This window comes from Mastigoproctus giganteus, chromosome 1, assembly GCF_048544385.1.
Source record: "Mastigoproctus giganteus isolate SK-2022 chromosome 1, ASM4854438v1, whole genome shotgun sequence".
Lineage (NCBI taxonomy): Eukaryota > Metazoa > Arthropoda > Arachnida > Uropygi > Thelyphonidae > Mastigoproctus > Mastigoproctus giganteus.
This window is the reverse complement of record NC_143575.1, coordinates 201,063,255-201,080,927: the sequence shown is the minus strand read 5'-3', so window position 1 is coordinate 201,080,927 and position 17,673 is coordinate 201,063,255. Positions and strand designations below refer to the sequence as shown.

General features: G+C 36.4%; 1 protein-coding gene across 1 annotated transcript in view; it reads right to left on the bottom strand.

Annotated features, from left to right (window-relative positions):
- The window catches only part of LOC150091450 (exportin-4-like), a 748,459-nt gene that overhangs the window by 417,436 nt on the left and 313,350 nt on the right, over positions 1-17,673 (bottom strand). Inside the window, exon 9 of the mRNA XM_090383995.1 lies at positions 12,835-13,009. Coding sequence (XP_090240121.1) covers positions 12,835-13,009 — 175 coding nt within the window. The remainder of the gene's footprint in view (positions 1-12,834; positions 13,010-17,673) is intronic.

Genomic DNA, 17,673 nt, shown 5'->3' with positions numbered 1-17,673 from the left:
TTGCTTTGGAAAGAGCGAGGGCCCTTTTCAGTTCCAGAATAGTGAAATCCCCGTTGTAGGGATAAATACTCTTAGATTTAAAGCTAAGTGCCTGTTTTTCGATTTTATATTTCAGGACCAGAAACTCTGGGGAATACGAAGATGTTGCAGAGATCTTGGAGAATGTTTCCCCAAGAGAATTAGCTATTGCAGTTGGATCTGCAATAGCGCATCCATTATAATCTAGGATTGAAGAAGGGTGGATGTATATTTTCCCTTCATTTTCTGGATTTTATCCGAGACTGCCTTAGAGTTGGTAGACTGGTTAATAGATGATGTAAAACGGATCCACGATTCCTTTTGACTCTGATGACGGATGTAACGTGCTTTGGCTCGTGCACGTTTGAAGGCTATAAGGTTGTTCGTGGTAGGATATCGGCGAAATATCCCCCACGCTTTGTTTTGAGCCTTTTTTGCTGCTGTGCATTGTGAATTCCACCAAGGTTTAGGAAATGGTGGAAACCGGGCTGATGTTTTTGGGACAGCATTAGCAGCTGCTTGGACAATACTTTCTGTGATATACTTAACTGCATCATTGATAGGCTCTTGACTGACTGTACTAAGATCAAAATTTGCCTGGTGTTGGAAGGCAGTCCAGTCAGCCTGATCAATCTTCCACCGTGGTAGCCTGAAGGGAAGACATGGTCTCCCACTGTGTAGCAAGGTTATCACGGGGAAGTGATCACTACCGTATGGATTCTCCTCCACTTCCCAGGTGAGTGAAGGGAGTAGAGAAGGGGAGCAGATAGAGAGATCAATGGCAGAAAAAGTACGGGTAGGCATGTGGAAAAAGGTGTTTGTTCCAGTATTTAGAAGGGAAAGGTCATTGTCATTGAGCATATGCTCTATGACTCGTCCCCTTCCATTGATGTTAGCACTACCCCACAGGGTGTTATGTCCATTAAAATCCCCAAGAAGTAAGAAAGGGGGAGGCAGCTGCGTTAGAAGATCATCAAGGTCTGCCTGGGAGATGTCAGTCCCAGGTGGCAAATAAATAGAGCATACAGTTAATAAGAATCCCACTGAAAGGCGAATTGCAACAGCCTCTATGCTGGTTGTAATTAGCAAGGGCTGCACTGGGGTATGGTTACCCACAAGGATAGCCACTCCCCCATGTACAGAGCCATCCGCAATTCTATCCTTTCGGAAAACTGTGATGTTGTGCATGGTGGGATCATCATTTGCCTTTAGATATGTCTCCTGCAAGCAAAAGCAAACTGGCTCGTGCTTTTGCAGGAGGGCCTTGATGTCATCTATATTTCGCCGGAATCCACGACAATTCCATTGTAGGAATTTAGCCATTATTTTGGCTTGGTGGGTCCATCAGGCGGCTTCCAAGGTGCTGAGGGCTTACTTTTATCAGTCTTGGATTTATCTTTTTTTGGGGAAGAAAGGACGCTGTCCGGTGTCCATTTCCTCCTCCGCAAAGAGTTCCAAGACTGAATCATCGGGTACCTCCTTCTGCTCTACATCCATCTTTTCTTGGGTACTAGGGGGGACTTCCCCTTTCTTATTCTTTTCTTTCATAGTTACCTTTGTTACTTGTGGAGCATTAGGAGGTACCGATATAGGAGTGGCAGCTGATTGGTCCTTCTGTGCAGGTTTTTGAGAACTTAACAGATACCGCGCGATGGGAGTGAAAGACTCCTTTGGAGGAATGGTCATGTCCGTCTGAGTTCCGACAGAACATCTCCCTGCTACCTTCTGGGCGTAGGTAGGTCTGTTGATATTCAGGGGTTTGACCGATTTCCTTGCCTCCTGGTATGATATATTTAGCTCTGCCTTCAGCCGTTGAATTTCTTTTTCTTCTTTCCACCTCTGGCATGCTCGTGAATAGGCTGGGTGTTCGCCTTCACAGTTAATACAGGTTGGTTTTGCGGCTGAACATGCTGTTGTTTCGTGGTCCTTTGCACCGCATCGAGCGCATGCAGGGACTCCACGGCAGGCCATTTGAGAATGTCCATACTTCTGGCATTTGAAACACCGTAAAGGGTTCGGAATGTATGGACGCACTGAACAGTTGATGTATCCAGCTTTAATCTCATCAGGAGGTTTAGGAGTGTTAAAAGTCAGGATAACGCTCCTGGTTTTAACAATTTTTCCATCCCTTCGCGCAGTGATTCTCTTGACGGCAATGACTCCCTGTGGTTTTAATTCGGAGCAGATTTCCTCCTCGTATACGTCGAGAAGGTCCAACTCCGAAATGACACCTCTCGATGAATTGAGTGTTCTGTGTGGTGTCACCGTTATAGGTATTCCTGCGATTGATGTTGTTCGGAGTAGATGTTCGGATTGCCTGTCATTTTTAGTTTCAATTAAGAGCTCTCCAGAACGGAGCCTCTTAACTGATTTGGGAGAACCTGCTAACCCATCTAACCCTTTTTGAATGAAAAAGGGCGACATTTTACCAATCGGTTTTTCACCGGTTGAGTGCATGATTAGGAACCTTGGGACTGGCCCTGATGGTAATTCGGTTCGCTGCCTCTTATTAGCAATAATGCTATCTGGATCTTTGTCAATGGTTTCAGATAGGGACCGGGTTGGGGCCCCTGAAGAAGTTAGTTTATCAGAATTCATGAGTTTTTTTAAGTGGTTCAGTGCCCGGGCTCCCCACCCACCACGGAGCCCAAAGGGACGCCCACTACCCGGCATGCAATAAATGCGCTCGGGAGTGGGACGCCAGGGCTACCCAGACACCATACCCGCACCGCCGCCAGCCTGAATCCTGTCCCTCGGACCATGAGGGTAGGGGCATGGCTTTGACACGGTTGACCCTCGCAGGCGAGCCTACTAGCCGATTGATCCTAGCCGGGCCTTCCCGGACCACCCGTCTTGTCGAAGCAGGGGCCAAAGTGGTGTATTGAAGCTGGGCCCCTCAACCACCAGGATCCCCCTTTCCGAATTTCCACGGGTCGCAGCGCACGGCAAACACGCCGGATTCCATTGATGTAAGCCCGGAACCTAGGCTGTGGGCGTTGGATCCCAGTGATGCTGGTCTGGAAGTCCAGCAGCGTCACTGGGAGGTCCCCTCACCACGTACAGGTGCCCACGTCGAGGGGTTTCCTGAAGCCACACTGCACTGGGCACAAAAGGTTATGGTTTTCTAGGTACCACATGAGTCTTTCATTTATAATATTTTCCATTAACTTTCCTAGGCAGCTGGTGAGTGCTATTGGGCGGTAGCTGTTTAGATTAGTAGGATCTCTGCCAGGTTTTGGGAAAGCGAGGACAATTGCATGATTCCACATGTTAGGAAACTCTTGTTCCATATAAATTCTGTTGTATAAAAGAAGTATAAATTGTAATGATTCTTCACTGAGTTTCTTTATCATTATATAATTGATGCCGTCTGGACCTACTGCACTTTGTTTTGTTTGTGACAGTACCGTATGGAGTTCCATTATGGTTGATGTATGGTTATATTGTTCTACATATTTTGTGGAGAATTTTAAAGTTGTATTTTTCTTGATGATTTTTATATTTCTGGAATTTCGATGAATAGGATGTGGTGGTAGATATTTTGGCGAATGTTTCACCTAAAGCATTTGCTGTTTCTTTTGGATCAGCAATGTCTTGTCCTTGCCAATTGATAATTGGATGTACTAAATTTTGGTATCTATTGTTCATTTTTCTTATTTTATCCCAAACTGTTTTAGTATTTGTAGTTTATTTATGGTTGAGGCAAAACGTATCCAGGAGGCTTTCTTGCATGCCTGTCTGACATATCTTGCTCTTGCTCTTATTTTTTTTTAAATGTATTAGATTGTCTGTGGTAGGACTTTTGCGAAAAATATTCCATGCTCTGTTTCTATCTTGTTTTGCTTGGGTACATTCCTCATTCCACCAAGGCTTTGGGAATAGAGGAAGTTTGGCAGACGTTTTTGGTATTGATTATTCTTGCTGCTTGGTCAATGGGTAGTTGTCGGACTCTCTATTGTTCGATTACTGCTAAATTTTTCGAATTTTTCCCAGTCTGCTTTGTGAAATTTCCATTTGGGTTTTCATCTGGATTGACATAGGGTGTCTTTTGTTAAAGTGACAATAATGGGGCAGTAGTCACTGTGTAATGGATCTTCGTGAACTGTCCATTCTAAAACAGGATATAATGCTGGGGAGCATAAAGTAAAGTCTATTGCTGAGCTGGTCCCTGTTGGAAGGTGGAAATACGTGTATTTCAGGAAGATTAGATTTTTGGCATCTATTACTTTTTCTATTTGATGTCCTCTTTATTGAAATCAGTATTTCCCCATAAAGGGTGATGTCCATTTAGATCCCCCATTATACAGTAAGGAGGGGGTAGTTGATCTATTAGTTCTTCTAAGTCTTCGTAATTTATTTCTTGGTTCGGGGTTAAATATATTGATATTATTGTTATTAAACTACTTGTTGCTATACATACTGCTATACATACTCCGTGATCTATAGAATTATTTATTCGGTCTCATCTATGTATAGTGTAATTCTTGATTAAGATTGTATCGTCAGGTTTTAGATACGTTTCTTGTAAGAAGAAACATATCGGGTGATATTGAGAAATTAAATCACGAACATCGTCAACATTCTTACGGAAACCTCGGCAATTCCATTGAATAAAGGTACTACTCACTGTGGGTAGTTTTAGATAAGTTTTCTGACTGTTTTCTCATTACTGTTTTAAATTTTTCTGTCCATGGTTTGTCTTTTTTAGGGAAATATGGCTTTCCAGTGTCCATGTCTTCCTCGGCAAATATTTCTAGAACGGGCTCTTCTTGTTGTGTTTTTCATGATGCATTATTATGGAGGTATCTTCTTTGATTTTTCCCTGCAGCAGTAAAATTACTGTTGGTGGAACTGAGATAGGGGTGTTTGCCACCTGTTCTCATTTCTGCTGTTTTGGGGGCATGCACCATTTGCGTGCCCAATCTAAAACGATTCATTTGGTGCGATTGTAACTTCAGTTTGTGATCCTGTTGTTTGTTGGTTCTGGGTTATTTGTACTACTTGAGCTATCTGTGCGTAGATAGGTTTCCTTGTGTTGGCTGGTTGTATCGTCTTTTTGGCTTCCTGGTTTGTAACTTTGTGTTCTGCTTTGTATTTTTGGATTTTCCTTTCCTGTTTCCATCTTTCGCATTCTCGAGAGTAGACAGTGTGGCTTCCACTACAGTTTGGGCATTTAGGTGCTCGGTATTGCATTCTTGATTGGTGTGTTCTCGGGAACCACATTTGGCACTACTGCTGTTCCTCTGCATGTTGTTTGTGAATGTCCGTATTTTTGACATTTAAAGCATCAAATAGGATTTGGTATGCAGGGTCGGATTTGACAAAGCAAGTATCCTGCTTTCATGTGCTTTGGTGGACTTGGAGTGTTGAAAGTTAAAATTATATTTCTGGTCTGGATGATTATTCCTTCTTTTTTGACCGTTATTCTTTTAACAATGGATTTTCATTTCTTGTAATATTTCTTCTTCTGTTATATTGAGGAGATCCCATTCAGAGATTACTCCTTTCAAGGTGTTTAAAGTATTATGGGTGTAATTGATATTGGGATTCCGCCAAAAGTGGACGTTTTCATTAGTTGCTCTGACTGTCGCATATTGGCTGTCTCAATTAGTAGGTCGCCTGATATCAATCTTTTTACTGCTTTTGGAGTTCCAGCAATGCTTTCCAGACACATTTTTGTATCAGGAAAGGGGATAATTTTCCAGTGGACTGTTCACCCGTAGAATGAATGATGAGATACTTTGGAGCGGGTATCTCATATATATCGGTTTTTTCCCCTTTTGGCCATGTTTACTAATTTTACTAATTTTTTTACTAATTTCTTCACGCTCTTGAGTTGATTGGGCCATGTTAGAGGATTTTGTGACTGTTTTCAAAATCCATGCTGTTTGCTCCTTTTTTTTCTGGGAGTGAGAGTTTTTTCTCCCAGGTTTCCAGCCCCTCACGTGGAGGCAGGAGCGATGCCACCTAGTGACCAAGTGGTGAAAAAAAGGGGGTTAGTAAGTGATTAATATAAAGAAAGGTGACTTTCCTTTCTGTATTAGTAAGTTTTAATGTGCTAAGTAGGAGTTTAAGCAGACTGCAAAAAGTCATACAAAAAAATAAGCTCTTTATAATAATTGGCACGCTAGAAAATTCGCTGACAGGTCGCTCAAATCACTACGCTTGGCACTCGGGGCCATTAGTAAGGATTTTGGACTAAAGATGAATATGGCTAAAACAAAAGTAATGATGAACAAGTATGCAACAGAAAGGGAAATAAGGATTGGAGAAGCAGTAATTGAAAAGGTGGAGTCATATACTTATCTGGGAAAAGTTATTAGCTGTAATAATGATAAGTGGCTGGAAGTCAAGAGAAGAATAAATTTTAGATGGATAGCATTCAGGAAATATAGTCACATACTGAAGGGCAATATCCCAGTTTGTCTGAAACGTAAAATAATGAACCAATGTATACTCCCCACCATGACTTATGGAAGTGAAACTTGGGCACCAAAAGAATGGAAGAGAAGCTGAGAACTACACAGCGAAGAATGGAATGAATTATATTGTGAACAAGACTGTTAGATAAGAAGAGAACATGGATTAGGCAGCAAACTCAAGTAAAGGACTTTCTTATCAAAACTAAAGAACTAAAATGGTCTTGGGCAGGATACATAGCTCGAAGTCATGATGACAGATGGACTAAGAAAATAACAGAATGGTACCCAACAGGAGCTAGGAGAAAACCTGGAAGACAAAGGCGGAAATGGATAGATGAAATTCGTGAGTTTGTGGGTATTAAATGGATGGTCAGTGCTCAAAACAGAAGGAACTGGAAAGTTTCTGGAGAAGCCTTCATCCTGCAGTGGATTGAAAATGGCTGATGATGATGACCTTCATCAGTATCATTGATAAATATACAAAACAACAATGGGCCCAACACCAAACCCTGTGGAACTCCACTAATAAAATTTGTCCGTGAAGAGCACTGTCCATTGATTACTATTCTCTGTCGTCTCAATCAACCATCCCTTTATCCATTGTAGCAACATACCCTTAATGCCATACCTCTCCAATTTGTATAGCAGTCGTCTATGTGCACCAGTATCAAAAGCTTTCCTCAAATCCAAGTATATGATATCAAAATTATTTTTGGCATTCAGTTCCTTTGTGACCACATCATAGTATCCAATCAAATTGGTCAGACAAGACCTCCCTTTAACAAGCCCATGCTGTGTGTCTTAACTATTACTGCAGTCTTGTCTAGATGATCCTGCAATGCTTCTTTAACCAGTGATTCCATTATTTCCCCCAGAACACAAGTTAAACTAACAGGTCTATAGTTACTTGTGTCGCCTTTTGAACCCCCTTTGTGAATTGGTGATACATTTGCACACCTCCAGTCCACGGGAACCTCCCCTGAGTCCAAGGAAGCTCTCATAATTATGGCTAAGGGTTTGATTACTTCCTTTACTGCCTCCTTTAATATAACTGGATAGATCCCGTCCACCCCAGGTGCCTTTTTTATGTTTAACTTCAACAATTTCTCCTTCACTTTACTCTCAGTTATTACAAAATCACTTAGCTCCCTGGTAGAGTTTGATGAAGTTCTGGCACTCCCATCATTGAATAACTCCTCATGTGTGAATGTAGATGCAAAATATTCATTCAGTTTATCAGCTACCTGAGCATGATCATCAATAGTCAACCCATCTATGTTAAGTGGTCCAATCTGATTCATCCCTTTCCTTCTAGAGTTTACATAAGTAAAGAACTCTTTGATGTTTTTCTTTGCATCCTTTGCCAATTATTTCTCTTAATCTGCCTTCGCCTGCCTAAACTTCTTTGTGACTAGTTTATATCTGCCATAAGCTTCTCTGTCACCTGATACTTTATATGCATCCCATACATTTTTCTTCTGTGTCACGAGCCTCATTAGTTCATCTGACATCCATTTAGATCTAAACCTTGAACAGTATTTCTTAGTTGGAATAAAAAGCCTAGTAGCCTCCAAAATTAAGTCCCTGAAGGCTTCCCATTTAGAATTCAATGGTGGTAACATCATCAGTTGATCCCACTGTACAGAATTTAAAAACTGTCTGAGACCCCATAGTCACCTTTACGAAAGCAATAGCCCTTCCCGTTAGCCTTTGATGGTAATTACATCTTTAAGTAATTCCCACATAAGTCTTTTATCTGCAAATTCTTAATGCATGAATAATCACTGCTGATAATCAGATCAAGAGTATTGCTCCCTCTGGTTGCCTCTCAAACATGTTGCTGCAGAAAACAGTCATCCAATAAATCCACCTTGCTAGTGTGTGAGTGACCAACCCACAATTTCCAGTCGATATCTGGAAAGATAAAATTCCCCATTATAAGACATTCTGATTTTCTGGCCCACTCTATTTCTCTGCACAACTGCTCATTATACTCATCAGATTCATTAGGCCTATAACACACGCCTACTCTAATTTTTCCTTTCCCAGTGCTTATGTCACACCAAACAGGCTCAACATTGCACTGTCCAGCAACATCAATTGGATTGAACTTCCTTAGATTTTATGGGTATTAAGCCTGCTATACCTTAAGCCTGTTATACCTTCATGAATATCATTAATAAATATAGAAAACAACAATGGGCCAAGTACAGAACCTTGGGAAATCTGGAAATAACATTAGTGCACAATGAGCTCATGGACTAATATTATTAGCCCACTCTCTGTCTTCTCGCACTCAACCATCCCTTTATCCATAGCAGTGACTTTCCCTTAATGCCACACTGCTCCAATTTGTACAGCAGTCTTTTATGTGCAACAGTATCAAAAGCTTTCCTGGAATCCAAATATGTGATATCAACATTATTTTTTGAATCCAGTTTCTTTGTTACTGCATCATAGAGTCCAATCAGTTTGGCCAGACAAAATCGGCCCTTAACAAATGCTCTACTAGTATATCTTCATTGTGGCATTATGCTGCAAATATTGTCCACTCACACCTATTGATGTCAAAAAATCTTTTTCTGCTTACAAACTAGTTTTCTCTAATGAGAGGTACAATTTCACTTCTGAAAACTCAAAAAAAAAAAAAAAAAAAAAAAATCGTGATGTATTAATGTAATACTAATGTGTGAGTTTGTTTTTTCTTTTTTTCTTTGTAAGAATATAAAAATATTTAATTTTTTTGAAAAATATATTAAATGATTAAATATTCTTTAATAATTTAATGTAATTGGGAAAAAAAAAAATAATGCACATTTAACTTGTTTTTAGAGCATAGATACATGATAAATCTAGTTTTTTTACAAATTGTGTGTGCACGCTCTCTCCTCTCCGTCACAGTCATTTAAACTATGTTACATTCCCATTACATTTTTTGCATCACTTATGCTACACTAGACCAACTATTTCACTGACAGTTCTCATCTAACATAATTAATGATTTGTAACATTGACAAATTTAAAGTACTGCATATGGGAAGCAAAAACCGCAGAGTAATGTATCAACTGTGTGGTACTACACTGACAGTGGTAGAGAATGAAAAGGACCTAGGGGTAATTGTTCAGGTAGATATGAAGTTTTCTGAGCAGTGCAGACTGTCTGCAAGAGTAGCTCATGGTGTCTTGTCAATGATATACAGGAATTTTTCAAGCAGGGATATCAGGTAATTATCCCCTTGTATAAGGCAATGGTCAGGCCACACCTTGACTACTGTATACAGGTCTGGAGGCCTCATTTTAAGAAGGATGTAGAGCTGCAGGAACGAGTACAGAGAAGGGCAACAAGTTTAGTGAATGGAACAAAGGGTTGCTCTTATGAAGAAGAAAGGCTTAAGTTTTACAAATTACAGTGTCTGGAGACTAGGCACGAGTGGATGAGTGAAATGAGGTGGGTTTTTTTTTCTTTGTTCTTTTTGGCTGATGCTATATAAGCTTGCTTTCTTGCATCACGTGCCTTTACTAATGCTAATGATCTTGAATGTATATATATGCTACATAATTACAACCATACCGTAGACCATAAAACATCATATGACAACCAGTATCATTTTTTACACAAACATCACTTGCCACTCTAAACAGAGGCATAAACTTTCTGCTACTACATAAAAGAATGATGACTGTCTTGAAACAATGATAATTAGACATTTTTCAAGCTCATATTTTTACTTTGAGGTTAACTTCAAAAGGAATGTACTGAATAAAGGATCTTTGTATTTAAAATATAAACAAGTGTAACCTTAAGCTGCAATCAGAAGTGCAAATTTCAGGTAAATTTTTAATCATATGAAATCGGGATGGTAACACTGTTACCAAATTAATTGCTGTTTTAGTCATGGCTAAAGGTCATTCAAGAAGCAGCTATTTTAGTAAGAGTGGAAAGAAGAGCAGTGGAGATATGCACTATTTTCAAAATCCTTGGAATAGATCACTAAAATTACCACCAAATGCAAAGCTTTCTCACACTGATTGTTCATACCAAATTCCACTATTTCTCTGTATAAAAATAATAATAAACATAATTTGTAATCAAGCACACTGTTTCTAAATAAATGTTTAGAATAAATTCTATCTACTTGAACTGTTTCAGTTATACAGTAGAACATCAGTTACCCGGAATAATTATTGTTTTGCCTTTAGCCAGCGAGTAGTTGATTGCTGGAACAGACTACCATCTGTTGTTGTGGAAGTTGACAGCTTAAATAAATTTAAGGCCAGAAGTATAATAAATTCAATTTATTTAAGGCCTTAAATTTAATTTAAGGCCTTAAATAAATTGAAGACCAGATGGGTGAAATGGGAAAGTTTTTTTTTTTTTTTGGCTGATGCTATATCAGCTTGCTTTCTTGCATCATATGCCTCAACTAATGCTAATGCTAATTAATGTCAGACCTTTTCTGGATAATCAAACATAAGATAAAATTAAATAAATTCTGTTATAATGTATTAAGGTAAAAGAAAAACAGTGTATCATATTCTGTTATAATGTATTAAGATAAAAGAAAAACAGTGTATCATATTCTGTTATAATGTATTAAGGTAAAAGAAAAACAGTGTGAAAAACAGTGTATCATATTCTGTTATAATATATTAAGGTAAAAGAAAAACAACGTTAAATAGTGTGAAAAATAAAAACGAATTTATTTAATTAAAAATAATAATGATGACAACTTATTCATAAAAATTCACAAATTTTCATATGTACATACATATGAAAATACGGATAGATATTTTACTGCAAATTTTATGAGGAAAAAAATTTAAGTAATTTTTTAAAATAATGTTCAATAACTTGTTGTGACTTTTTTTTTTTTTTTTTTTTTTTTTTTTGCTGCTAAATCTCTCCAGTTCTTTAATAATGTCAATTTGATCATACTGCATTCTTCCTGGTTTTCTGCCCATTTTAGTGCTGCTTTTTTCCGTTGATATTTTACCAAGAAAAATAATAAATCAAACAGTTTCAGGCCGATATTATTCTTACCGAATGTGGAACTAAACTAAACATAATATGAAATGAAGAGAACAAAATATGTCATGGAAAATTCACAAGCAAATGACTAAACTCTATCACTCATGGTTTCTGAGAAAGCCCATTAGTCCTAATCCAACACTTCACCAGATATACAATGTAAAAAAATATAAAGAAACACTCTCGTAGCATAATAAACATTTGTCTCAAATACTACCATTAATAAAAAGAAGAAGAAAAATCAGGCTTTCAAATTATTCTGGATAACTGACTTTCCAAATAATGGCTTCTGGATAACAGATTTTCTACTGTAGTAACTTTTCATTTTTTGTTCCCACAAAGCTTTTTCATTGAAAACAAGATTAATCAATATTACTGTATCCATAATTCATGTGATCAGCAAGAACCAGTTTGAATGATTAGTGATGATCTGAAATTTGTTGACATAAATCTGCTTCCACTATGATGAGTTAAACATGGTAAAAGGTTTGTTTTCATGATGTCTGGAGACTTCTCGACATAAGAAATTCACCAGAAATCACAAGCAGTGTGACCATGGTCTTCCACAACAAAAGAGTAACTATGCCTGTAAACAGCTTTCCCTCTTATGACCTTGAATGTGGTGAATTAAAATTCATGGCTTTGTATAAGGTTATGACTTCAAGAATAACTGGAAGTAGTTCCAATCTTGTAAATGTGAATGTGAAATTCTTTTATTAATTTATTAAGTGGTAGCAGTAGTTTGGTCATAAATGTGACATTTGCCATCTGTCCTAGCTATGTTTTTTTGTGTGTACAAGGTTGTAAGTTTAATTTTTTTTTTTTTTTTTTTTAAGTTTTGTTCATTTTTAATCAATGTCATACTGACAGTGATCTGTGGACTGTGGATAATGCATCATAATAAGTTTAAGAAGGAAATTTTATTTGAGTTTTTTGTCATTTTTTATGAGAAATTTGTATAACCTTGATTCAATATCTTGTTTAACTGTTTGTTTTTGTGGTATTTGAGGTAGTTTATTTTGTATAAATTTGTATATTTTTCACAAGACCTTTATGAAAAATAATTTTTATTTTTGTAAACCTCACTATTTGGGGAGAGGCTTTGTGTGCAGTTTCCTTTACTCTGGCTAATGAAAGCATTTATATATACATATCATTAAAGTTTCTTGAATTTTATTAAATTCTTAATCCTTGCATTTTATTATTGTTTTCTCGATTCACTACAATTAGTGATCTATAATGTGAGACGTTGCTATATCAAAGGGCTATATGCATATTAGATACATCTATAAAACTAGGTTTATGCCATTTACCATTAACATTCTCTAATTCTTGATACAAAAAGAAATTAATGAAACAACATACCGCCTCTTCGTGAGAAGCACATTCAGAAAAATGGCATGTTAACTTGGCTAATTCAACCAAATAGGTCTGTAATATATCAGAAGGTAGAGTGATAAGAACACATGCTGGAAAGAACACTCCAAAACGACTAATAACATTGGATATCCCAAGTGCTTCATGTTCCTTAATTGTGAAACTACAAGAGGGAAATAACATTTAATTAAATATTTAAAATTCAAGGCATTAAATTTTATACTGAAATCTAAAACTGAAATTTTGGCAAAAAATAATACAAAGTATACATAAAAACAAATCTTGAAATTTTTTTTTTTTTTTTTTTGCTTATTGCAGAAGTATAGTTTCAAATGCATCATGGCTGAAATAACAATACCAGATTCTTGTAGTAAAACTTTTAAATAGAAATCTGCAAGAAGCCATTCAAAATCAAACCAAAAGCATACTAAAATTTCAGTAAGAAGAATTTTAAAAGGTTCCAGCTACAGTTCTCTGTAAAATATTCATATTAAATTCCAGAACTGCATCATGTATTTAATAAGGATGATCTAGAAAAGAGAGATGAATCTGCAGAAAAGGATCTCCACATAAGTGAAAATAATGAAAATTTGTCCAATGAAATCTGTTGGTCTGATAAGGCAATTTTCAAGATCACTGGACATGTTACCACCACAATTGTGCTTACTAAACCACCAAGAACCCTAATATTCAAACAGAAAAGGAATTAAACTCACCATGTTGTTTGTTCTGGGGGGAAGGGGGGCTTTTTTATTACAAAAATGTTGGTAATTTGTTATGCAAATTATTACTTCACACTTACCCAAGTTTTCAGTTTACAATGCAATATAAAATAAACTCGCAATTATTTAGTTTGATTGGGAAATAAATTTTCCCATATAACTGAAATCCCAGATAATCCACAGAAATTAAGAAAAACATGTAAATGAGACCAATGCATAAATTTATATACATGCATATTCATAAAAGTATAAATACAGTACAGCGCAATCTTGTTAATACAAAGTTAAGGTACCTAAATTTCCACAGTTTGTAATGATGAGGTTTGTTGAAATAAGGTGTGTGCTGAATGTATCAAAACGTTTGGGGGGGGTTACGTATATGTAACAAGAACATGAATAACAAAATAAATGAAACATTTAAGTAAAATTAAATAGTAAAAATAATAAATAAAAACAATAACAAAAGCCTTATCTAACAATAATAAGAATAATACATATTTTATTTTTTTAAATGTTTTTTAACATAATTGAAATAAAAATATAGTATATATTAAATTAATCTAATTTAAAGAAAGAATCCAATTTTGTTTGAACATTTTGAACATGATCAACACATTTTGGGCATCTTTTTAGAAAGCAGAGTGGGTGCTTTTTTACTTTCATCACTGGTAATGAAAACTTCATGTTTTCTTGGCACTCAGCAACTCTTCTGGTTTTGCTGTGGTAGTCATTTATCATTCACCTTAATAAACTCAATTTGCCAACAAATCCATATGCTCCTTCAAAGTCCCTTATTCCTCAACATTGCTGTCCTGTTTATTTTCTGGGTAATGTTTTTTGACGACATCCTCTCCAAAGCTTCTCTCTGTGATGCAGCTGATTATTACAATTAAGGCAATATTGTCTCAAGCAATAGCATTCCACTTTGGCTGTAAATTGTTCCCTCCTCCTATGTTTTGGATCAATTACCTTATCAGGCAGGTTTTATATGCAGGTCTCTTGAAGTTATAAATAATGCCTTGATCCAGTGGCTGCATAAAACTGGTGGTATCGGTAGATAAAAATGAGTGCCATATATTTGTCAACTTAAGTGCCTCAGCAGAAGGTGCTGTGGAATGATCTAAAAATTATCACAAAATGTTTTCTTTTTTCTGAAGCAGTCTTCTGTCTACTCTCAATAAGCAAAAATGAAAATTTTGACCAAAAACCAAGCACTTTGATTGGCCTCGTAACTGCACAAAATTAACTCCTAAAATATCTTGGACTGAAAAATTCAGACCAGAAGTGGATGCAGTTTCATACTGCATCTGCACCGCAGCAAAACAGAATAGGGATTCTTTGTTTACTTAAGTTCCACCATCACAACTCTCGTTGAACAGCAAGGTGTTTTGTTTGACAGAAAAGTATATAATATACCTGTCTTGTCAAGATTAAAAATCATAATACCGCTTGTAAAATTTTCAAGCTTAATTCTGTCTGTTTATGCTTTGTCATCACAAATACTAGACGAGGTTTAATATAAACAAACTTTATATTAATTTAAAGACAAGCTCCAAAAAGATGTCAGCTCAGATACCTTGTTTTTTAAAAAAATGGCACACAATATATAGATTATAACAAAAGACTGTTTGAACATGGCGCAATCATTGCAACTGACCTAGAATTTAAGTTTTTCAGAGTGCATTTATGTTGTAGTTATCGTAAACTGGCTTTATTTGTGTAAAAATAAATTAAGTCAGTGCTATCTTTTGGGAAACATGAAACTGAGTGATTGCACGTATGCTGGTGGTGGGGTGTATGGTGGTGGGGCAAAAATAGGACAACTGTACTAAGCTTTGTATTAGCCATAACAAAATGACATTATTTAGTACTCACAAGGTAAAAATGGACATTGTAATACATATTAACCAAACTTTGCAATAAATGAACATGTTTATAGAGAAAATGCTATCCTTTCACAGGGTAATGATATGTATTTTATACAAATGATAACATTGTATAAACAAAGTTTGTATTAACAAGATTCTGCCACATTTATTTTCCTTGAATGGTAAATTACTATTTAAATTAACTAGAAAGTTATTTTATTTATTATTATTATAAATTTCAGAGCGTCATCTTGTGAGCGAAAGTGGTGCCTCCTTGTTTGATCCATGCAACTGAATAGAGACTCCACAAAAGAATGGATTAACTTTCACCATAGACACCATGTTTAATCTACAAGGTAGTTAGGAATCAACTATATAATGCATTAAGTTCATATGAAGCAAGATCCTTAACTTTACAATTTATAAAGAGAGTTAAATAAAGTTGATCTATTCTTTTGTGGAGTCTCTATTCAGTTGCATGGATCAAATAACAATGAGGCACCACTTTTGCTCACAAGATGATGCTCTGAAATTTATAATAATAAATAAACAGATTAAACACTGAATACACAGAAACAGTGTTTTGAGAGCAAATGTTGGAAACAGCTCTTTATTAAACATGCAATGATTAGTATACAGGCTACAATATGCATTCCTTGAGCACCATGATGAATAGGTAAACTGCATTGTTTGAAGATAATAAAGCACTCAAAACCTGCATTGGTATTATTACATTTATTTCTGAATTTGAAATACGTACGTAATGGGGTCAAACATTTCATGGTATTTTCTTACCACTTCTCAGTGACTGCGAAGACAGTAACTAAGGGTTATTATTCAATTCATAATTTTTTTTTTATTAGAATTAAATAGTAGAATTTAAGTTTTACTAAGTTTTAGTAAGTCAGACTAAGATCTAATTCAAAGAATTTTGTTTTAAAGTTAAGTTTACTTATACTGGGTTTTACTTAATCTCGTTACCTGGTGGTTTGGTGGGAAAGATTCTAAGGGATTATCTATTATAGTTCCGAACCCAGGGTTTCTTGTGCATCAAGAGTACTATTATTGCAGGTACTGACTTAATGGGGATATTGATACACATTTAAGGATATGTGATAAAAATGAAATAAATGGAAACAAAAATAAAAACTGTTTAAATTAAAATAGAATAGAATAAGAAAAAAATTAGATAAATGAGCTAAATTATATAATCTGAATAATATTGCTGTAAAGCTTTACCAGTTAAGATCTTCTGTTTCTAGGGTGGTTGTAGGAATTGATCTAGGTTGTAGTCTACTTCTTAATTGGAGCTTGGGGGGGTTATTTGGTTGGAGGGTTGGTTGCAGTTAAGAAGTTCAAACTTATTTTTAATTTGGGTTAGGACTCTATTCCCAAAGACGTGTATGTGGCTGTTTTTGATCTGAATTCCTTTCTTACAGTTAATGTTATCTGCGGCTCCTATTAAAAAGGCTACTTTGTAGAGTCTACAGTTATGGTATCTGTCTCTATGGTATTGGAGCCAGTGCTGATGTTTCAGAAAATGCCCATTTGCAGTCCTCTGTCAATGTATGGAAAGCTGTGTCTGAATTTATTCCTCTGCCTATGAGTTTTCTCTTGCTTTGTCCTATGTAGGCTTTGGGGCAATCTCTACACTCTAGCTGGTATATAGGGTTTTTAGTGGTGAAGGTCTTGGGGGAGAAGTCGAGATGGGATTTTTAACATAACTTTTGTTGTTGTGGTTTTAGTACTTTTTTTTTTTTTTTTTTTTTTTAGCTATTTGATCTATTTTTTCACTCATACATGGTGCACAGGGATGGTAATGAATTGTTTATCCTTGTCAAAAATATTGTTAGGTGTACTTTTGGAGAATTTCTATTGTGTTATTGTTTTTGATATGAGTTTATGCAGATAACCACAGCTACTGCAGATGTGTATTATCTAGAGGATTTTGTCTTCGATTGGTTGGTTGTTTGGGCTTTAATGGTGCATCAGCAACTAGGGCTATAATGCACCAATATTTCATCTTCAAGAGCCTGGACTTTGTCCTGAGGACATGTTGCAGAGGAAACTGCCTTCAGGACATCTAATTTTATGTATAAAGGTTTGTTTGTTATTGTTTGTTATTTGGTTTTTAGGAGCATTAGCAACTAAGGCCATATTGCTGCGGCATATGCGGTGGTCATTCCCTGATCTTTCCACATCCTCCATATTTGGTGGTGACGGGCTCGAAACCTGGT